The sequence below is a fragment of the Plecotus auritus genome (genome assembly GCF_963455305.1).
Source record: "Plecotus auritus genome assembly, chromosome: 8".
Taxonomy (NCBI): Eukaryota; Metazoa; Chordata; class Mammalia; order Chiroptera; family Vespertilionidae; genus Plecotus; species Plecotus auritus.
The window spans coordinates 24596891-24620310 of NC_137782.1; the positions used below are offsets into that span (position 1 = coordinate 24596891).

At 46.3% G+C, this 23420-nt stretch overlaps 1 protein-coding gene across 19 annotated transcripts in view; it reads right to left on the reverse strand.

Moving 5' to 3' along the window:
• PTPRT (protein tyrosine phosphatase receptor type T) overlaps nt 1-23420 on the reverse strand; it is a gene marked incomplete at its 3' end in the record, with an annotated part of 976718 nt that overhangs the window by 591087 nt on the left and 362211 nt on the right. For all 19 annotated transcript variants that reach the window (XM_080686646.1, XM_080686642.1, XM_080686645.1 and 16 more), the window contains exons 5-6: nt 20271-20386; nt 2221-2395 (exon numbers count right to left, since the gene is read on the reverse strand). In XM_080686646.1, the coding sequence (XP_080542772.1) occupies nt 2221-2395; nt 20271-20386 (291 nt within the window). The remainder of the gene's footprint in view (nt 1-2220; nt 2396-20270; nt 20387-23420) is intronic.

Below are 23420 nucleotides of genomic sequence, written 5' to 3' on the forward strand. Positions count from 1 at the left end.
TGCACGCTGAACTCTGGCCCGGGCTGCACAGCCAGCCGAGGATCGATCACTGTCCCCTCAACCCCGGCCAACCCTCCAAATAAAGGCAATGATGATTCACCATGGGACTCACATCCTGTCCCCAAAGTTCTCTGCATTTGGCCTTCCAGACCTCCTCCCCAACAACTGGGTTCCATCCATGTGATGTGAACGTGCAGAATGCTACACTAGCTCTCTCAGTCATTCACCTCCTCTCAGGACCAAGACTGTGCCTGGCACATGGAAAGTGTGGAGAGCATGAGACCACACAGTCCGCCGTCCCGCGGGCTTCTATTCCGGTGTGGAGGCCACCGCACAAAAGGCATAATGAGCTCCAGAGGGGACAGCTCAGGAAATCACATATTCACTGAGTGCCTGAAAGGCCTGCAAAGGCCACTTGTCACACAAATCAATCTATTGGCACCAAAAAACCCAAAGGTAGGAGCCTAATGCAATCAAAATGATGGTTTCTTTTCTATGGTAATGGCACTCGATATAAATGATTTTAAAGATGTGTTTTTTTTTCTCCTCTTGGTTGTTTCGTTCATGACTGCCTAATTTGTTGATCTTCAGCCTAAGTGTTCACGGCATTATGGCGATGAAATGAATTCCTGCTGAGGCCAATAATCCATTCACTCATCCATCATTCAACAAATGTTTTAAGGGTGAGCCTGATGAAACGAAGGATTGTGCAGGTCCACACAGGCAAACACGCGATTTCATATGGATATGGTTCTGGTGCTCAGCACTTGGGCCAGGCTCTCCTCTCCGCTAAGCTCCGGGGACTTACTGTGAACCACGAACCAGAAGATGCCCCTCCTTTCACAGAGCTTATATCCTGAAGGATGAGACAGGAAATTACCAGGAAACAAAGGAAAATCATAATTTTGAAGTGTGATGTTGCTATGTAGAAAAAGAGACAGGGTGATGTAAGAATGCAATCACCAGAATGGGGGGCCAGGGAAGCGGGGAGTCAGCCACGTGAATACACACAGAGTCAGGACAGCCCAGGAGAGAGAATCCCAGACTGCAAACCTCAGTCTGGCCCAGGTCAGGCCACCAGTGCCATGGGGCCAGCAAAGAGAGGGCAAGGGTTTCATACCAGCCAAGGAAACGCACTCAGGAGCCTTCTGGGAGAGAGGGGGTGATCATGTTTTACCTTCAAACACACCAGGTACCATTCTACAGCTAACATGAGAAGAACAGCTTCATTATTTCATCCACTAAATTATGCTATATTAAAATTTTAATCGGTGAACATAACGCTGGGAAATGAGTACATTCATATGCTGCTGTTGCCAGTGTAACCTGTCAAACTGTTTTTTGCAGAAGCAATATTGCAAAACAAAGAAAATCCATAACAATGCTCATATTCTTTGGCCCACCAACTCTACCCCCAGGGAATTTATCCAAGGGAATAATCCTGTTCAATAGAATAAAAATGTTCTCTTCTGAGGAACACCGTTGAGGAGTTAATTGTTGCATGCACAGAGGAAAGATGCAAAAACAAAAACACCTGGAATTGCCCAAAGGCGTACAAACAGATTTGAAAATACTAGGTGATCCACTGGATGAAATAGTATACAGCCATTAAGCATTATAACAAAGATTACACAGCCTTCAAGAATAAGCAGGATATCCAGCTCCTTGAAAAGCAGAAAGGGAAGCAATGTGCATATTGCAATAGAGGTGTATCAATGCTACTTCAAGGTGAACAAGAAAACTGAAAAGAATTAAATCAAGGCCAGTGGGACGAGGGATTACTTATTTCAAAAGTCCTTCCAAAATACTGTCATTTATATCATGTTTTCAATATAAAAAAAAAAATCCCTCAGAAACGTATTCTCTGAACACTTCAACAAAATGCCACTAAAACACAAGGACGTGGATTCTTCTAACTTTAAGTACAACATGACGTCAAATTCGGAGATGTCTTCTACGTTACATATGCCCAGTCTTTAACATATAGATCCTACATGTAAGACCCAACTCTGAATAACAATGCAATATTGCATGGCTTTACAACAGTGTCTCTCTTTTGGGAGGGGGAGGTGGGATTGGAAGTTGTGTCTATTGCTCCTGAATGAGAGAAGGAGAAGCAGCAGGTGCGCAAAGGCCCCTTAATCCCTCCTTTGTAAGGGTTTAGCCAAGCAACCCTCCTACACCCACCAGGTGGGGAGAGGCAGGGCTGCTGGCACTCACCTTTCACGATCAGCTCAGCATAGTTGGACACGCCAGAGCCCCCGTCGGAGCGGATCACGCAGCGGTATTTGCTCACACTCCGCTGGGCAGTGTCCGCCACACTGACCGTGGCCGAGAAGCGCCTGTGGTTGACCACGCGGGTGACCATGAGGGCTGTGTCCCTGCCGTTCCATTGCTGCAGGACAGAGGAAGGGAGAGGAGAAACCATATCATCACGTGCTCCCAGGTAACCTGGAGCCTAAAGGCTCCACCCATCCCACGCCCTGGAAGGCTGTGGGGTAGGGGGCAGGCGTGGCTTTCCATAATAAGGAGTTTCCATGGCTGGCTGATTCAGGAATAAACACTGTTGCTGAGCTGATTCAAGAGGGCAGATGAGAGAGGGCACAGGCCTCTTCTAAACACCTGGCTCCTTACTCAGCTTGCACTTGGGGACTGGCACTTAGCCCCTTAACCCTCCTCCCATTTTCCTTCACCTCTTAAGCAGGATCCATGCACACAGTTCCTCCGAAGAAAGACACAGGTAAGTAAAATCCCAACCCATGAAGTGATCAAAAACAGCCTAGCCCCCAATCCCACACTGGTGTCCTGGTGTCCCGAACACAGGCTCTGAGTCCCACCCACCAAGGACCAACCTGTCCCCAGGGTGGAGTATGGATGGGGGATTTTCAGTACCTCCCCTCCGTGGCATATGCTCTTTCCTCTGCCTGGGATCTCCTGTGTCCCTAGGGATACTCCCTCTCCCTTAACACCCAGTCCGGCTCATCGCATTCTCACGTAAGTTCCCCCGACTGTCACACCACTTTCTGGGAGCTAGTCACTCTCTGTGTACAGCACCGACTTCCCACTGTGTCCTGGCAGCTCCGGAGAGCAGGACTTTGCTCTTTTCATCTCCAGCACCGTGCCAGGAAACCTCTCGACGACACAGAATCAAGGTGACTGCTCAAGCGTTTTTGTCTTGACCCTCCTGAATCTTAGGGGCGACATTCTGAGTTTGAATGAGATCCTTTTACAGCAGCAGGTTATAAAAGCTGGTAAGACACAGGCATGAAGATGCAGTTTGAGTATCTACTAAGCACCCTGAATCTCCTTTTTAATCCTCACAGACTTGCTTGAGTGTCTATTATTGCTGCTCTTAGAACTCGCATGGTGGCAAGGTTAAATAAACATGTAGCGCAAATAAGTCCCTAACCCAGGGTTTCCAACTTCCAGCAGAGCATTCTTTACACTGAGGCCTTCTCATCACAGCCTGCCTTCATTTAAATATTTTTCCCAAAAGTCAAATTGCGTGTTTTAATTGTCTGGTTGGATTTAGGAAAGCCTTGTGATTTATCAGTATTCCCCTGTCCCCAAGTCTTCATCATTTCCTGCACAGAGAAAACAGTTCCACCACATGCCTGGCCCACTTTCATCCATGTCATCTTCCGTCGCCCCCTCGGTGAGGTGTCAGGACTGGGACCCAGAGAGGGTAGAGCCACCTTGCAATGGGTGGGACCAGGTGATTGAGGTGGGACCGCAGGGCAGGGCAGTGAGCCAGAAGCCAAGGACTTGCTCCAGACTAGACAGGTTGATTGCAGGTGACAGAGACCTACTTTTTTGGCATTCTCTGGGCTTTATGCCTCAAACATGTATTGTTTTTATACTTGAAAATAATAAAAGAACTGGTATTTGTAAAAAGCCATGGCAGTATATGAGGTAGTCACAAGCCCCTCCCACACCAGAAACTGAGCAACAAGACCATTAAAAAACAACACAAGGAAATGGAAGGGGAAGGAAGCTCTTTGGGGCTGAACCTGCCAACCACCTGCCTCGGGGCACAAGTAGAATCAGATAATGGAGAACCGCCCAGGCTCCAACCACATCTCCCTTCCAAAAATAGTGCAGAGGAAGTGGAGGAAATTCTGGAAAATTGCAGGGTTGTGCACTGATTTGAGGAAGAGCTGGCCAAATGTAGAGGAGGGCTGGGAAGAGATGGAGTCACCAAAGAGCCCATTTTCCCCGCCCCTGGGCAAGGCCCTGCAGGGCCACCATGATGGATACAAAGGAGTGATGGGTGATGGGTGGGGGTCGTCTAACCTGACTTCCTCTAACAGCATGGACACCGTTTTCTTTCTTTTGTAAGCTAATGGGGACTATGCACTATTACGGGCTGTTTTACATGCCTTCTCATTAATGCCTCACCAAGGCCCTTGAGGTGGGCCCACACTGTATACACGAGGAAGCCGAAGCTCAGAGAAGTGACCCTGCAGGCCCACATTTGCACAGCTGGGAAGCGGCCCAGCTGGGATCTGAATGCAGGGCATGCGCTTCAGATCCCATCCTGAAACACCACCTGTGTGGCTCTAATGTGGAGTCACTACTTCCCCATCACTCACCCCCTGTAGCCGCTCATTCCCAAATGTGGGAGATCGTGAGCAACAGGTGTGTGGGTGTGACCAGGATCCACCGATTTTGCTATCAATTCCTTAGCTGAGGGCCAAAAAAAAAAAAAAAAGGACAATGACAAGGGATGGAGGGAGGGATGCTGTGTAGAAGGTGGAAGGCAAATAAGCAAAAATATCCCAAATCAGACAGCTCAGGAGATACCGGACTTTTCCTCAGGCTTTTCTGTCCCAGGCTTTGAACAGCTAAGAAATTCAGAGGATAAAAAAGGAGAGAACTAGAGTGATACTGACACACGGGCTCTAAGAAACATGAGCTATGAGGTGAGTGGCAAAGGAAACGTACCAAAAAAAAAAGAAAAGAAACCTTGAGAAGCTAAGGGAAGAATTACAGGAAACAATGCCAACTGCAGAATTCCAAGGGCATTCGAAGTGGGTGGGTCGCAGGACCAACACCACAGAAAAACAGCGACCTGTGACCAGGCTTGAAAAACAGAACCTGGGAGCCAACACTGGAGAGACAGACAACTAACCACCACACGATGGGTGTCCTAAGGAAGAGAGCCGAGTGAAAGCCGACCACAGCACAAATCACATCCCAAGAAATATCGGTCACTTTCCTGTACTAAAATAAGACCTAAGTCTTCAGCCTGAAATGGCCATCCACTTGATAAAATTTATGAAAACCATAATAACTGAGGTATATGTTCATAAGAATATGGACTAGTGATGATAAGGAAGTATATAAAAACCCAGATTAAAAAAAAATTAGTGTGACAGCATAAGCCAATTTGGTATAAAACTCCTCGCCGGCAATTGTTTCCAAATCTAAGGCCTCCCCTCCTGAATGTGCAGGTCCCCCAGGGGTCACAGGGAGTCTTGGGAGACTACAGTTATTTAGATACTGTAAGAGGACAGCGATGGAGCTAGGGGAAGACAGGACAGGAACTGATCGTCAAACACGCAATCGAATGTTCAATTTGTGCAAACGTGGGCAGGCAATGTATTTCGCCAAGCTTCAGTTTCCTCATGTATGCAACGGGTCTGATCCCGGTGTCTACCTGGAAAAGCAATTATGACAAATAAATGAGAAGGCGTGTGGAACACTCAGCACCTGAGGCATATCTGGCATTAGTGGAGCTCTCCAGATTAACGTGAAGTTAACCACACAAAGTGGGGTAGGCAGGAAAATGCCCCCCAAAGGTGTCCACATCCAACCTGTGACTATGTCACCCCCATGGCAGAAGGGACTGGGATTGAAGACCTTGAGGTTATCCAGGTGGGCCCAGTATTATCATCCGGGACCTTGTGTGTGAAAGAGGGAGTCAGAGGGGACAGACACAGGTCAGAGAGAGAGGATTGATGGCTTGCAGACGGAGGAAGAAGCCACGAGCCAAGGGATTCAGGCAGCTTCCAGAAGCTAGGGAAGGAACACAGCCCAGCCAACACCTTGCTTTTAGCCCAGTGAAACACAGCTCTGACTTCTGTCCTCCATAACTGTGAGTTAATACATTTGTGTTGTTTTTAAGCCACTAAGTTTAATTGTTACATCAGCAATAAGGAACTAACACAAAGAGCAAAGGGCTGGTTAAGGACAAAACATTCATTTTTCACATGTAGTTTAAATTGTATTTTGATGTCTCCTCCAGTATTATTTACTTTTCTTCTTAATGATGTCATACACAGACAGATCAGAGAGGATTAAGCGCGTCCCCCAGAACAATTCACATTTTTCTGTCTAGCTCCTGAACCACTGGCCTTTCTCCCATCGAAGGATAGGAAATTGCAGGTTGTCTTATAAAATCTCTAGAAAACAGGCCTTTTGATAATCACACTTGTCATATTGGGAGCAGGACAGGGACGAGCGGGAGGGCCACGAGAGGAAACAGCACTGTGATGGACCGTGGGCAAGGAGAAACGAAGGGCAAGTTCAGAGAGATGAGCCCAGACGGAAGGTCAAGGCAGATGAGCAGTGACTCAGGAATCCAGAAATAGAGATCAGGAGGCATTCTAGAAGATCAGCGATGGTGAGAGGCCCAGCGGCCAGCATGCTGTGGCAACCTGGAGACAGGATTTAAGTAGAGTGAATGTGTAAGGAGCACAGGTCCCAGCCACTGTCTCAGCCCCAGAGAGAGGAACTGCAAGGGGAGAACGCAAGGGGAGGGGTTATCAAGCAGGAAAGAACTCAGAACCCCAGGTCCACAGGCAATGGAGCAGGTTTGTGTGGACACAGGAGGGGGAGAGCAGGGGCTACGCTGGGAGCTGAAATAGGACCACAGCCAAGAGACAAGGTGGTGGCAAACCTTGCCAAACAAGACATCAGTGAATGTAAATGCACAGGAATGCGAATGCGGGGATGCTAGGAAAGAAGGAAAGTGCGAGTCCTGGGAAAAGCCAGAGAGAAGCATGTCATAGGTGATGCAGAAGGAAGATTCCTTCTTAGGCCCATGTCACCATTCTGGTTTGTTGGAAATTTTCTTCTGGCTCCTGGAACTTTTTTCAGATGTAAGTATATCTTTGCTCTGAAATTTCAGGGCTGGGTTCCTTTTCTCTGTGGCAAAGTATTTCAGACCTAGGTCTGTTGTTCTAAATCGGAATCATCTTCTAGCCCCTCTGAGTCTAGAAGCCAACTGAGCAAACGTCCCAGTGTCTCAGCTCAGGCTCCCCGAAGCAGGGTCTGAGGCACGGTGACTTACTGAGGGCTCTCGAGAGATAGGGTGCGGGAGAGGGCGAGGCGAGGAGCTCAGCAAGGGTGTGGTCCAAACTGGAGTCCGGAGCGTGGAGCGAACCACAGGGCTGATCCCACCTTGAAGCAAGAAGCCAGCATTTGAACTCCATGGGAGTCAGGCATTGGCCCTGGCCTTCCAAGTGGGGGGAAAAAGAAATTTTGCATTTTACCCAGGGCACTTCTCTGGGCAAGTGGGAGCTGTGAGCCTTGAGCAGCCAACAGGCACAGTGCCCAGGATTAGGGGCACTAAATCATAAAGAATACTATCACACCTGGCCAGTGTTGCTCAGTGTTTGAGTGTCGACCTATGAAACAGGAGGCCATAGTTTGATTCCCAGTCAGCGCACATGCCCAATTGCGGGCTCAATCGCCATTGTGAGGCATACAATGATTCTCTCTCACTGATATGTCTATCTCTCTCTCCCTTCCTCTCTGAATTCAATAAAATATATTTTTTAAAAACTTAAAAGAAAAACCACTGGTAGCATCCCTCTTACCCAGCACCCCTCTCTCTGCCTCCCTCTACAGGACATTTACAGGGGTGTCCTGAAATCCAATGAGCCACTGCCTTATTGGCTGGTAGTCTGCTCTGAAATCTATGTCTTTAAAAACTGGGGCGGGGCTGACCTCCACAGAACACTGACAGGGTAGGGGAGCTGAGCACCCCTGAAATAACCCGTGTCTTCCTCTGAAAAGGCACCCTGTCTCCCACACATAGCATCCCATAACTGGGAATGATAAGTGTATTAGCTTAATGAGATTTGTCTGAGCACTTACTTAGTACAAGTCACATTTGCAAGGGCTCAGTCTGTGCTTGGCACTGCGTTAGCTGGCTTACATGATAGAATTCAGTTGATGCTTTTAAAATCCCTAGGCACGTGCTTTGCAAAGGGTGGTTTCTGGGCCAGCAGCATCCGCATCACCTGGGAACTTGTTAGAAATGGAAATTTTTAAGAGAATTCCTGGGCTGATATCCACTTGCAGATGTTGCTTATTAGGCTCAGTAGTCTGAGATTTGTTTTCCCCTTTCCTTATTCTATTATGAATCACACTGAAAATGTACTCATTATTTAACAAAACAGAAAATGAGAGAGTGTAGCGTGTGGAAAGTATAATTTGTGCCCAGAGGAATTTACAGGCTGGGTGAAGATTCCAACAAAACAGCATAAAGGGTAAAACATAAAGTCGAGTATTGAAATACCAAACTTCCTGGAGGAAAACAAGGCTGGCATGGAAAGGGCAATGCTCTTAGGAAGATGTGGTCCCCACGCTCCTGCATTGGCACCTGGGGACGTGCTGACATGCCGATTCTCAGGCTCCACCCCTGACCTAATAAATCAGGAACTCAAGGGGTGGGGCCCCATTTCTGTTTTAACAGATGCTCGTGGTGATTCTGATGCATGATAAAGCATGAGACAAGTCCTCTTAATACTACTGTTTTACAAATGCAGAAACTGAGGCAGAGAGGTCAAGCAAAGATGATCCGTTTCCTTTGCCAAAGGCTCTGTCTGCTTGCCTGGCTATGTGCCCGTGGGGCTGAATCTACCCAGAAGGTGAACCTCTTTCCAATTCACCCCTCCAGGGGCTCACATGTTCTCAATTGAAAAAAGGCACTTTATAGTTGAATCAGCGGCCCTGCTCTCTCTCTTTTTCTTTCTCCTCTTGAATCACTCTCTTGAAAAATTACTTGAATTCCACCTCCCCATAGTTTGTTGTGTTTTGTGTGGAATAAATTATCTTGGTCTGAAAGCACACACGCTTTGCAAGAGCAGGGGTCGCAAGCACCCACACTTGAATACACCTGACCCTAGCACACGTGCTTCCTCCCACCCCCCTGGCCGGACCTCTCTTCAAGAACCTCCTAGAGAGAAAAACAAGAGAAGCACCTGATGCCACGGAGAGTCTGGTGTGTTCATGGGACCCGATTAGCGATCGAGGTATCTTATAATAGCCTCGCCGGTTTGCAATTCCCCATCCTCACTGCTCTTGTGTGTCATGACATTACTCCCTTCACAAAGAGATAAGACAGAGCCGGTAAAAATGGCTGTCATTATTTCCGAGAGTGCATGCGGGCTTGTAATTGATTTACAATCGGCAGAGGGGCAGCATCGCCGTCTTGAATAAGAGGGAACTGTGTGCAACAGAACATTATGCCTGTTTTACAGGCACTATTCTAATACAGGTTCTTCCTGGAAGCCTTCCATGATTTAAAAAGTAACCCCAGCCTGGTTTGCTCAGTGGTTGGGCCGTCAGCCTGTGGACTGAAGGGTCCTGTGTTCGAATCCAGTCAAGGGTACATACCTCAGTTGCAGACTCAATCCCCAGCCCTGGTCAGGGCCAGTGCAGGAGGCAACCAATAGATGTGTCCCTCTCACGTAGATGTTTCTCTCTCTCTCTCCCCCTCCCTTCCACTCTGTCTAAAAATCAATGGAAAAAATATCCACAGGTGAGGATTAAAAAAGTAAAAAAAAAGTAAAATAAGGCCCAGCATTTGCAGCTGAAAATTGTTCTGATTGCTCCAGAAATCTCCTGGCTAGATAATATTTAGGTAAAATTCCCACAGTTCGTTCGTAATGAATATTCTTTTCACTTCGAGTCATGCTGTTTCATTTAGGAACATGTGACATTTAGGAACTTGCCAGAACCTGGCACTTTGATTCTCTTAAGACCATATTTGTACCTCTTTGGCAGTCTCTAGAGAATTGCTTTTGATTACTCTTTATTAAAAGTTAAGAGAAATCTAAGTGGACATAAATCATTTCTGATTAGCTGTGCTGAAGCGCTCCCAAGGGCCCACTGCATGCTTGGCTGGCTGCTCACTGGGGGTTCATTTCTGGGTTCACAGTTCCTGAGGAGTCAGGAGGATCCCAGCATCAGCCCCCGGGAGCCGAGCCATAGCCCTGAGCCAAGAGGATAAGCTGGTGGTGAAGGGCCTGCTCACCTGCCATCTCCCAAAGTGGCACAATTTCTCTTTGACTATTTCCAGTTCACCTCACAGAATTCTCTCAAAGGCCATGTCTCCCTGGAGCACTTCTCTGGTATGCATAATCCTCCACGCTCTCCTTACTCCCTCCTCAGCAGACCCTCTCCCCACCCCCTGGCCCCCAGTAGCCTGGTCACATTTGTAATGAAATGTTTAAGTCTGTGATTAGTCGCTTAATGTCTTCCAGAAGGAAAACTCTGAGAGCAAGAGGCAGGTCAGCCTTGCCCAACACTCTCTCCAAGCTCCTGTGCACTGTGGCCACGATGAGCTAGAACCAAAACCTGAAATGTGTAAACTGAGGATGGGCAGAGGGAAAACACGAATGCAAAGGTCTGAGAAAGTAAAGCAGGGAAGAATGAGCGGAGAGGGGGGATTTCCAGGTCAGAGTAGGTGAGGGTACTCAGAGATGAGGTGCACAGGGTGAGGAACGGGGAGGCATCCAGAGCAGATGAATTTGATAGAATGCAACCTTCTAGAAATCCAAAACCCCAGGGTGGTTCTAAAGGGGCTGTTTTTTCATCATGTGAAAAGAAGGAAAGACAAAGCATACGATGATGGTGCCGTGGCTTTGTAAATACACCAAAACCATCCAATTGTGGACTTTCGGAACTAAAGGTTTGTACATCATATCTCAATAAAGATATTAATAAAAAGAGGCTAAAAATGGCGGTGGAGTAAGTGGATGCTGCACAGTTATGCTCCCAGGTCCAAACTGGAATTACAACTAAAATACAGAAAAATTTACTGAAGACTCAACGGAAGACTCGCTGGAGAGAACCTGATAACTGAGAACCAAAACTGGAGATGACATAGAGGCTGGTAAGAGGGGCGGAGGCACAAAAGGGTTGGCCAGGCCCTTACAGACAGCAACTGAAGTTCCAGAGAGATATCTCAGCTGTGGGGAGAACTCGGGGGTCTAATTCCTGAGCTGGGCCCCAGCAGAGAGCACCAGAACTGAAAGGGTATCCACACTGTATCTGGCTGTGAAAAGCATTGGGGTAGCTATCTAACAGGGAGAGACGGCTGTAAATTCAGGCACCCTTTTAAAGGGCCAATGCATAAAATTCCCTGTGGAGCCACCCACCTTGTGCTCTGGCAGACTGACAGCAGAGTGGACTGGAGCTGGGTGAGCAGAAGCCAGGATCAAGAGCTCTGGAGTTAGAGGTCAGAAGGCAGACTCCAGGGTTTCAGGAGCTGAATCATTACCTCAAGCTACATAAGTCATCTTTCTCACACAGACAATTGCTATTACAGGTGGCATTGCCTGGGGGGAAGACAGCTGACCCACCCTATTGGAAAACACCTTGCCCCGTACAAGACTGAGAACAACAATTAGCCTCTAGGCAGAAACAATTATCCCACCCTACTGAAAAAACCTTGCCACACCTGTGGACGGTTGCCCAAGGGCAGATCAAGAGGAATCCTATCAGTCTTCAGCCAGAGGCATCTCTGGAGGCTTTGAGACTTTGCCTAACCTAATTAGTCAGAAACAGTGTTTGATACTGTCCTGCACTAGAGATTGAGAGGCATAGCAGATCTACCTAATACATAGTCACAAACCCAAACAGGCAGCCAAAATGAGGAAACAAAGAAACAACCCACAAATGAAAGAACAAGAGAATTCTCCAGGAGAAGAGATAAATGAAATGGAGATAAGAAATGTATCTGAACCAGAATTCAGAATAATGATGGTAAAGATGCTCAACAGCATGAGAAAAGATATAGTGACTATGAAAAAAGAACAGTGGGAAATAAAGAATGACATAGCACAAATAAAGAACACATTGGAAGGAACACACAGCAGATTAGGGGAAGCTGAGGATCGAATCAGTGAATTAGAAGACGGGGTTGAAAATAATCACTCAATCAGAGAACCAAAAAGAAAAAAAAACAATGAAAAAACAGGAGGACCGTTTAAGGGAGCTGTGGGACAATGTGAAATGTAACAATATTAGAATAGCAGGTGTGCCATAAGAGGAATAAAGGGAGAGAGGAATAGAGAACGTGTTTGAAGAAGTAATGGCAGAAAACTTCCCTAACCTGGTAAAGGAAAAAGTCAAGTACAGGAGGCACAGAGAACCCCAAGCAAGAAGAATCCAAACAGGCCCATGCTCAGACACATCATAATTAAAATGACCAAAATTAAAGACAAAGAGAGAATCTTAAAGGCAGCAAGAGAAAAGCAAACTGTTACCTACAAAGGAGTTCCCATAAGGCTCACACCTGATTTCTCATCAGAAACTCTATAGGCCAGAAGGGAATGGCATGAAGTACTCAAGGTAATGGAAAGCAAGGATCTGAGACCAAGATTATTATATCCAGCAAAGCTATCATTCAAATAGACAGTCAAATAAAGAGCTTCTCAGACAAAAAAAAAAAAGGCTAAAGGACTACATCACCACCAATCCAACATTATAAGAAATGCTAAAGGGACTGATGTAATGAGAAGGAGAAACTAAGAGAGAAACATAGACATATAGAATTAAAATGGCAATAAACAAATACCTATCAATAATAACCTTAATGTAAATGGATTAAATGCTCCAAACGAAAGACATAGGGTAGCTGAATGGATACAAAAACATGATGTAACTATATGCTGTCTACAAGAGACCCACCTCAGAACAAAAGATGCACACAGGATGAGAGTGAAGGGATGGGGGGAAAAATTCCATGCAAATGGCAAAGAAAATAAGATATTAATAAAAGATTGGAGTTTCCTAAGACAGGGTCCCTCAGCTATGACACAGACCTACTATATACAGGCCCCACCTAGACCCACCCCTACATCATCCCTGTAGGACTTGGGGGACAAAAATCAAAACAAAATTGTTGCAAACATGAAACCCATGCTGCTTGAGGTGGGTGAATAACAAAGTATTTTGTCTCTGACTTAGAAGACTCACATCTCCTGCCAACATCTATGAAACTCACAGCCTAACTCATAAGCCTGCAAATAAGATAAATCTCAGGCCCCTTCATAGTTGTTGAGAGATGATGTCATTGAATCAAGAGGGCAGGAAGAGCCGGGCAGATTGGTTCAGTGGATTCAGTGTTGTCCTATGCACTAAGAGGTCACTGGTTCAATTCCTGGTCAGGGTACATGCCTGGGTTCTAGTCTGGGGCATGCAGGATGCAACTGATTGGTATTTCCCTCTCATTGATATTTCTATCTCTCTCTTCCTTCCTCTATATCTAAAATCAATAAAAACATTTTTTTAAAAAAATTAATTAAAAAGAGGACAGGAAGACTTTCAAGGGGGGAGCATCATCAAATACTAAAAGAATCAAATATAAGGACGGATAATAATAACAATCTATACTAATAAAAGGGTAATATGCAAATTGGTCAGGACGACCAAACAGGCAGGATGCATGGGGTGACCAGGCTGGCGGGGGGGGGGGGGGGGGGGGGAGTTGTGAGGGGCAATCAGGCCAGCAGGGGGGGCAGTTGGGGGCAACCAGGCCGGCAGGGCGGGCCATGAGGGGCAACCAGGTCAGCCGGAGGGGGGGAATTGGGGGCAACCAGGTAGGCGGGGGGGGGGGGGCAGTTGGGGGTGACCAGGACATCAGAGTGGGGCAGTTGGAGACAACCAGGCCGGCAAGGGGGTCCATGAGGGTGACCAGACCAGCAGGGGGGCAGTTGGGGTGACCAGGCTGGCAGGGGGGCCGTGAGGGGTGACCAGGCCAGCAGGGGGGGCAGTTGGGGGCGACCAGGCCGGCTGGAGGGCAGTAAGGGGCAACCAGGCCAGGGGGGGGGCAGTTAGGGGCAATCAGGCCGTTGGGGGGAGCAGTTGGGGACAACTAGGCCGGCAGGCAGGTGAGCAGTTAGGAGCCAGCGGTCCCAGATTATGAGAGGGATCTCGGATTGGAGAGGGTGCAGGCTGGGCTGAAGGGGACCCCCACCCCCCGATGCACGAATTTTGTGCACTGGGCCTCTAGTATAATAATAAGCGCCCTCGGCTTTAGCAACAAAGAAAACAAGGTGCTCTTCATGAGGGCCACTCTGGGAAGAGGTGGGAATTGAAGAAAGCCCCATGGCAAGTGCAGACATCACATTTAATAAATGTGGCTAAGAAAGGAGAAGAGAAGTAAGAAGACAACTAGAGGGGAGTAACTTGAAAAATATTGCAAGGGTATTTTTATTTCATTGACTATGTAGATTTGAGAAACTCAACTCTATTTAAGTATCTAGTACAGTGCAAATGAGAGGCATGCAAGTATGTGCTAAACAGATGACTTATTTTAATAGAAAGCCATCTGTATGGAAAGAAAGGCTGGAGTGGTGACTCAGGTGACGGGCCCAGGAGGTGGGCATGGAAGGGTGAGCCCAGGACTTAGGAATATGACACACGCCAACCCTCCAATGCTGCCTCCACCAGGCACGACCTGGGTGACTCTGACCTATGCCACTCATCGACCCCCTAAGGCCCAGCCCCCTCATCTATACGACGGGTTAGAAATAATATCTACATGAATTATGGGTTATGAGAATTAAATACATCATATGTGTGACCACTCAATAGACATCAGCCGGAATGAGTATTATCATTAATTTATCATTATTGTTTAGCTATGGCGTGACCACTAGGTTTTCAACAGAAGTCCCACAATGCAAGGAACACCTGGTACAGGTGCAGAAGGAGGAGCTGCTTCCAGAACACTCACAGCTGGGAGCCAGCGCTAGCCCTGCGGGGAGCGAGAAAACGTGTTTCCTGGGAGACTGGGTCGCAGCAAGGATGAATGTGTCCTCTTATCTCCTCAGCCTGGTGTAGCTGCGGTGCAGCTGATGCTCTCACAGGGCAGGATCCTTTTCCTGCCAGGTTAGGGTGTGCACCCTGCTCAATGCCTGTGATTTGTCTAAACACATACGCAGCTCTTGCTGAAATCTGTGCAGAACATTTGGACACATGGCCTTATTTCTGGGACTCTTCAAATGTTATTTGTTGTAAAAACCCCTGGTGGAGCAAGTCCTTTGTAGGGGCGCCTGGAAATTAGTCCTGCAGTGGGGCTGATAGGGTCTCCTCTGGAACCTCTGAGAAGTGTGAGCAAGGCCCCTCTGGGCCACGGTCTTCCATAAAGTCCAGGTGACACATGAAATATTTCTAAATCCCTTCATGGATGAAGAGTAGCTGATGGGCCCGGCTGGTGTGGCTCAATGGTTGAGCATAGACCCATGAACCAGGAGATCACAGTTCGATTCCCAGTCAAGGTACATGCCTGGGTTGCAGGCTCAATCCCCAGTAGGGGGTGTGCAGGAGGCAGCTGATCAATGATTCTCTCTCATGATTGATTTTTCAATTTCTTTCCCACTCCTCTCTCTGAAATCAATAAAAACATGGTGTGTGTGTGTCTGTGTGTGTGTGTTTTTTTTAAAAAAAGAGTAGCTGATGGTGGTGATGAGGGTGTGGGGAAAACCCAAGGGTCATTTTACCTGTAGCCTCCAGGGGGAGCCTGTGCTACCCCCACTGAGGAATGAGCTACCCCAATGCCCTGCTAAGGCTTCCTGCCATCCTTAAAATATTCTTGACCATTTTTCTCATTTTAATCGCATTTTTCTATTTATATTAGTTACCTACACTCATTTTAGTGTGTTTAGATAAAATAGAAAAGAATAGAGATGAAAATAAAAAGCATACAGTACAGTAGTTCCCCCACATCCATGGGGGATGAATTCCAAGACCTCAATGGATACTTGAAACTGGATAATATCAAACCCTATATACACTGTTTTTTCACAGATACTTATCTTTTCACTTTCAGGAAGCACTTTATGGCTTCTCTCTGGCATATTCAAATTGTCAGCATCACTGCTCTTGAGCTTTGGGGTCATTATCAAGTAAAATAAATATTATTAAACACAAGCACTGTGATTCTGTGCCAGCCAATCTCATAAACAAGGTGGCTACTGAGTGACTAACAGGTGGGGTAGCGTAGCGCGTGGACATGATGGACAAAGGAATGTTTCACAGCCTGCGTCGGACAGAGCAGGAACGCTCGAGATTTCATCACACTACTCAGAAAGGCATACTAATTAAAACAAATAAATTGTCTGTTTCTGGAATTTTCCATTTAATATTTTAGGACCACTGTTGACCACAGTCAACTGAAACTGTGCATATAGGAGGGACTGCTGTATATGTTTGTTTGCTCATAAAAATGAACACCTTGAACATATAAAATGTTTTAAAAACTTGCTCTTTTCACCTAAATACATATGGTGGCAATGTCATTAGAAGAGACTTCTATAACCGGTTTTTAATGATGCCATTCCAGCATTTACTTAATCAGTCCCTTTTGTTGGACACGTGGGTTGTTTTCCGTTTTCCATCCTGTTGAACACACTGGCAGATAATCTTCCTGTCTCTGGTTATTTGCCTGAGTAAACTCCCATAAGTACAATCACTTGTTGGAAGAATGTACACATGTAAGGCTTTGGATATCTACTGCCAAATTATCTTCTAGGAAACGTGCCCACGTGCGTTCCTGAGCTACACTGCTCCTCCTAGCAGTCCAGTTACGCCTACTTTACCCTGCATAGTATTCTTCTTTCTGTAAAGGGCTCCCCAAAGCTTAGACTAGACCAGGGGTGGGCAAACTTTTTGACTCGAGGGCCACAATGGGTTCTTAAACTGGACTGGAGGGCCAGAACAAAAGCATGGATGGAGTGTTTATGTGAACTAATATAAATTCAAAGTAAAGGAGCGGAGGGGAGAGCAAGAGAACCGGATAGAACAGCCAGATCCGGCCCGCGGGTGGTAGTTTGCCCAAGGCTGGAGACAGTCTACTGAGAATGTTTACTGTCTATGTGCTTGAAAAAATGCTTGAAAACGTGCAAGTTTGGGTCCTTCAGACCAAAGTTTCCCACAAGAAAGAAGCAAGTTATGAATGAGGCCACAGAATGCACACCATTCACTGTGCATACTCTGCACCTCAGGAGGAGTAATCACAGAACAAGACGAGCTGTTTGTAACTTGTACTGGGCCTTTACCGGCCTCTTCCCTGCAGGACTAGAGTTGTTCTAGGCACACGTGCACGGTTCTGTCCATGAATTTGTAGGCAGGACTCACGCTGTAACCCCACGAAAGCCAGGTCCAGCAGATGGGGTCTTCTAAAGAGCATACTGAGTTTCCAGGAGAGTGTAAAGCAGGGATACAGCTTGCTCTTTCTTTTTAACTTCTGAATTTATCACCTGAGCCCATTTAAGGATGAACAGGCTACAGAGCCCCACTCTGTGGAAAGAAAGGCAAGCATTCTGTAAAGCACGGGTGATAGGATTTATCCCAAACTGTGAGCACAGCCCACAGACTGATCCCCAACCACTGCTGGAAAGAAGGGCCACTGACATGCTATTCTGGAAACAAAGTGTCTTCATTCCCCTGACTTAAAACTGGTGGATAAAAAGGTCTCTGCCTTTGCTGACTCAGAGATTCCTCGGCTTATCTTGGAAGCGACAGCAGGAAATAGCCTTGCTGAGAGTTAGACCTGCGGTGGGTGTCTTGTGGAGACTCTTGGTCACGATGTGTCTATTTCAATTCCTTTGGAACTTCTCAGGCTCAGTCGCCCCAGCGCTGTTAAATGGAACAGAACTTCGGCGAGTCTGCAGGCTGCACCTCTAGGTGCTGGAACAAATCCATAGGAAAACTGCATGAGAAATCTGCCACTGCCTCAGCCCGTCTCCGATCCAGGTTGCACTGTCTCTTGGGCAGCAGGTGTAGAAAGATGTTAACCTATTTCCAACGACACTGTTGGATATAACTCTGGACTTAACTAGCCAAGCAGGCATTTGCCAGAGAGCATATGGAAACTGCCTGCCTCCTAATAGTTCCTGAAATATAGATGAGGGAGACAATATTTGGGGAGGTTTCCTTAAAGAAATATTTAATCTGTTCTCTCACCAGATACAAGAAAAGAATCCCAGGACACAGATGAATCAGCAGAGAGCGAGGGACCTCTGTCAAATCGGACTGCCCGCCCCCCTCAGCCATGTCCCCGAGCTGCCTTTACGCCAAGCAAATTATGTGCAACAAGCCCATGCAACTCACTCGCGTGCCCTCAATAAGACCGCAGCGGAGAGCGCAGTTCCGTACATCACAGGCTGTTTCTTTATGAGGACTCCTGGGAACAATTCCTGCCTGGCCCGTGTGAACCACAGTCAGAATTTTCCCAAGCAATTGGTTTGTGTTTATCTCGTGGACACTGGGCGCTGTGGATCTGACAAGCTGCCTTTATTCCATTGGCGACTCTGCTGCTGTGGCCCACGTAAGCGGCGGACGTGGAGAAACACCGCGTTAGCATTCTTTCCAGCTCCACCATATTCTTCTCCTGCTATCTCGCCTCACTTTTAATTTCTGCTATCTTGTCACGTTTTATGTGCCATTGTAAGCCACCTGGAAAGCATTCTGTGAGATAGGATTTGGTTTACACTGAAAAGTAGATAAATCAGACCAGGGAGAGTGCCACGCCACATGTTCCCACCTATTTTCTTCAAAACTTCAATTACATTCTGCTTTAACATCCTTCCACCCATAGACTCAAGGCTGAGGGTGTGCAACTCAGAACTGCAGCAACGATGATCATGAAATAACTGGGAAAGCCAAATAAAGATGGGAAAGTATTGTGACTGTCCCATCTCTTTCTCAAGACTCAGCCATTGCCACTCAAGCAATGCCATTGAAATGACATAGCTCCTTGGGAGCCTGATGCACTTGAACACTAATTACAATGAAAAGAGTGAATAACACCACGTAAGACTTGAGTGACACGTGGAAGTGCGCTGTGTTCTCCAGTGGTCAGTAGGCGGCCCAGGGGAGCAGGAGAGGCAGGCATCGCTGTCATTTTCCTTCTACTGTCCTGCTAAGGAGCAAGAAGAACCACTAGCCCCTAGGTGCGCTCTGCACCCGGAGATTTTCCAACTGCAGGAAATGTGCTCAAGTCCAAGAAGAGAAGCAAAACTATGAATGCCCATCAAAGTGTGCTGGGCATGAGTTAGGAACCAATATCTAAATTATGGCCATCAGAAGAAGCGACAGAGGTCTTTTAACACACGATGCTGGAGGGACCTGGAGTCAGCATCTTACAAGCAATTCTTGTAAGTTGCCATCTTTCCAGAGCTATGCTTTCCGGTAAGGCTCTCTGCAATGTCAGGGATGCTCTAGGGCCCACATTTGTCCAGCAGGGCGACTACAGGGCACTTGAAATGTGGCTGGTGCAACGGGGTTTTGTATTTTATTTTAATTAATTATATTTAAATAGTCATACTAAATTTAACAGGTTGCAGGATATAAGATCAATATATGAAAGCCATTTGGATTTCTATATACTAGTAATGAAAAATCAGGAATTGAGATTTTTTAAAAAATGCCTTTTAAGTAGCATCAAAAATATGAGATACTTAGGGATAAGTCTGACAAAAGTTGTACACAGTGAAAATTACAAAACCTTGCTGAGTAAAATTACTAAAGACTAAATAAGTGAAGATATATACATCATGTTCATGGTCAGAAGACTCATTATTGCTATGATGTCAGTTTTCCCCAAAGTGATCTATAGATTTGCTGCAATCAGTCCCTATCAAAAGCCCACTGGTTTTTTTGTAGACATTGACAAAGTGATTCTAAAAGTCATATGAAAATGCAAACATACCCGGAATCTAAAATACCAGTTTGCTTCGCCCTGGGAATCAGGGCTTAAAGGACAAAGTTTGTGAGATGGCAGTTGGGGAAGGTCTTGTTCTGGCACTTTTATGTTTGCAGCCTCAGTCTCTACATCTGTAAAAGGGTATACTGATGCCTACATAATAGAATTAGTTGCTATTTAGTAAGACCATGGAGGCTAAATATCATCTAAGGAGCAGAGGTACTTAAAAAATATCCCTTCCCCTTCCCCACCAATTCCTTCATCACAGCAGGTACATTCTTCCCTTACTAAGGTGTGAGGAGGGGGCCTCTCCCATCCTTACCTGGAGCCAAAGTTTGTCATGCTGAGACCACTTCCCACCAGCAATGCACTGGAATGTGGCATTCTGACCCACGTTCACCTCAACATTTTGGAGCCGCAGAAAGTGAGGTGCTTTTCCTAAGAGAGAAACCAGAGAGCACATGAGAACAGAATTCAACAGTGGGAACCACCTTCCCTGTGGGCACCTGGCAGCTCAGCACAGACATCTGGCAGGGTGGAATGTGTTCCTGAAAAGTGGCCTGGCTCCGTGAGGAGCTACTGTTGATGGATCGCTTACTATGAGCTGGGTATGATCTGAGAGCTTTCATGCATCCTCTTGCCTAACATCTCACAAAAATCCATGGGGTGGGCAGTATCTCCATTTCTCAGGTGAGAAAATTTAAGGCTCAGTGGGTTTACATGATTTGGCACAGTCAGACAGTCAGAAAGTGGGAGAAACAAGCCATAAATCCAGGTCTTTGAGGACCTCAAATCCATATTAACTGCTGGACAATACTGTCATGTTTGGAAGAAGAAACTGGGGGAGGGGTTCACCATAGAAAATTCCTCCTATTGCCTGGGTGGGTAGAAAGAAGAAAGCTAAAATGAAGTACCTTTGGGCCTCAGACCTCCAACCTGGCCTTGCTGCTAATGAAGAAGATGCTGAGGAGGAAGAGAGGGAAGGAGAGAGAAAAGGCAGGAGGGAATGCTAGCAGCTTTCATTCCCATAGGTGGACTGTGAGTGGTGTCATGTGCAGTGTCTACACAGTAGCTCTTTTAAACCGATGAGGCTGGTGGTATTATCCCCATGTCATAGTAAGTGAACTGAAGCACAGAAAACTCAAAAAAACGTTCACAGTCTACATTCTTCACTCTAAGCTACGGTGTCTCGGAACGATGGGAAGGAGATGGGAACTTACTTTGGGGACTTGGCATAACAGAAGAAAGGACTTTCAAAAGAAACTCGGTGTCTATAAGCGATCAATTCTAGAATTAAACGTATGGTGGGTGACTTGGGTCCATCTCCTTTTTTGTGGAGATAAGTCCTTACCTATGTGAGTACTTCAAAGATGACTGGATTGATAACCTATGCCTAGAAGAATGAGTTTCTTCAATGAGGTACAAAAATACCATGGGTCCTTATCACATCATCCACTCCCAGAATGGCATTAAATGGGGGGGGGGGGGAGTTGTTAAGAGGATCAAGGAGGTACAAAAGGACCTATTTGCCAGAGCGAGTCAAATATCCAGAGAGACAAATAATAATGATAATGTCATTTATTTGAAAGCTCCTACAATGCCAGGTACTAGTACTATGATAAATGCTTTAGAGATTTTATCTAATTTAACGTCATAACATTCCTGTAAAGCAAACACTAATATTATTTCCCTTTTAAAGGAGCAGAAACTAAGGCTCACCAAGTTTAATTACGCAGCAGCAATGACAGAAACAGAATTCAGGCCAGGTCCATGTTAGCCCCAAATCACCATTTAATGAGCACATTCTCTTGCTTCCTGGGCAATGGGAGGTCAATGGTGTCACCTGGACTCTGGGATCCAAAGAAAGGGCTCACAGGAAAGGCTGTGCTGATTCTCCAGACTCCTCTCATTGCTCCCAAATATTTTATCTCCAGTGATCACTTTCCTTACATTTTGTCCCTACCACCTTCACCCTCTCAACTATCTGGTCTACCAAACTGCGTTACCGCCTCCAAAGCTCAGCAAAACCAAGAACCTTGGTGAGAATAGGCAGATGCTTGTGCAAAAACATATACCTTCTGCTCTGGTTTTTTAACAAATAACAATAGTTCAGAGACCCCCTCGTGCTACCTTCCGGACCCACAGCTAGAGTGGAGTCAACAGTCCAGGGCCCAAGGAAGACCTCTCCTGTGAGTTTCTCGGAGTTGAAGATTCCTCTCATCTAGTCAACCTGACACATGTCATGCTGCTCTGATTGCCTGGAATTGTTTCCTTTCTGCTCTCCTATATAATTTGCACAGTTATTTTTGGAACTATCAGTTCAAGTCAATTCTTCACATGGGAATATGTTCCATGAGCCCAAAGCCCATTTATGCCACAGGTTTAAAGGGCAAAGGGAACATCTACCCCATGAGAGAATGGAGCTCAGAATCTTAGCTGTAGTGTTGGGAGGCTTTGCGTTAGGCTTTATAACGGGATGCCTCCCCTTACCCTTGGGGAACCCTGGGCAAATGAATTAACCTTTGGGATTTATGCAATTAGAAATGGATCTTCTCTGGACCAATGTCCCTCTTTCTTCTGACTGCCCCCCTTCTGATTTGAAAAAGCAGAACTTTTGCCTTGATTCTTTCATCTTCCATCCCTCTCCCTCCCTTCCTTCTAGGTTCAGTGGTAGAGAATTTAGAAGCTTAATCGCCCTGAGTGTTAACATCCATCAATATGAAACAATGATGGTCTCTGATCTTTGAGCCCTGGTCTCATCCCCAGATCATGACAGGCATCTCTCTCTGGGGACATTCTCCTTACGTTGGAGACCTGTTTGGTCCACTTCTCTGAGCTCCTGGTCTCTCTGGCCCTCCTCTCAACCCCAGCTCCACTCTCCAGTTTACTTCTAAGCCCTGTGCTCTCTCAACTGTTATTTTCCCCCAGCATCCACATTATTATCCCACTAGCTTCAACTCACCCAAATACAGCTGACCTCAGGATCCAGACCGGCATTCCACACTTACTCCCCACTGAGACTCAGCCCCCCAAAAATGGGATCCTGGTGAATGGGCTTATCAGAAAACTGCTGTGCATTTGGGGTAAAATGCCTTGATGTTGCTGACATTTAAACTCCTGCAGATGTCATTGCAGCATCTGAAGACATATTATTCTGCCCTTTATCTCGCGCTTTAAACCTGACAGTGCTCAGTAGGAAGCCACACAATTGAGGAGAAAGCTCAGTACATACATCAGAAACGTGTCGCAGACACTCCACGGGTTCAATGACATTGTCCCACAAGGTTGGTGTAAAAAAAATAGTTTAAAAAATTCTAAAAGTCAACTTAGGAGTTAGAAACTTTGAAATTGGGTGGAAAATTGTGCTGACATTTCTCGTACACAGTTACAACTGCAGTGGCTATCAGCTAACACCGAGAAACAACAGTGGAGGGTAACTGTGGCTGAAATACTATTAAAATAACACACACAA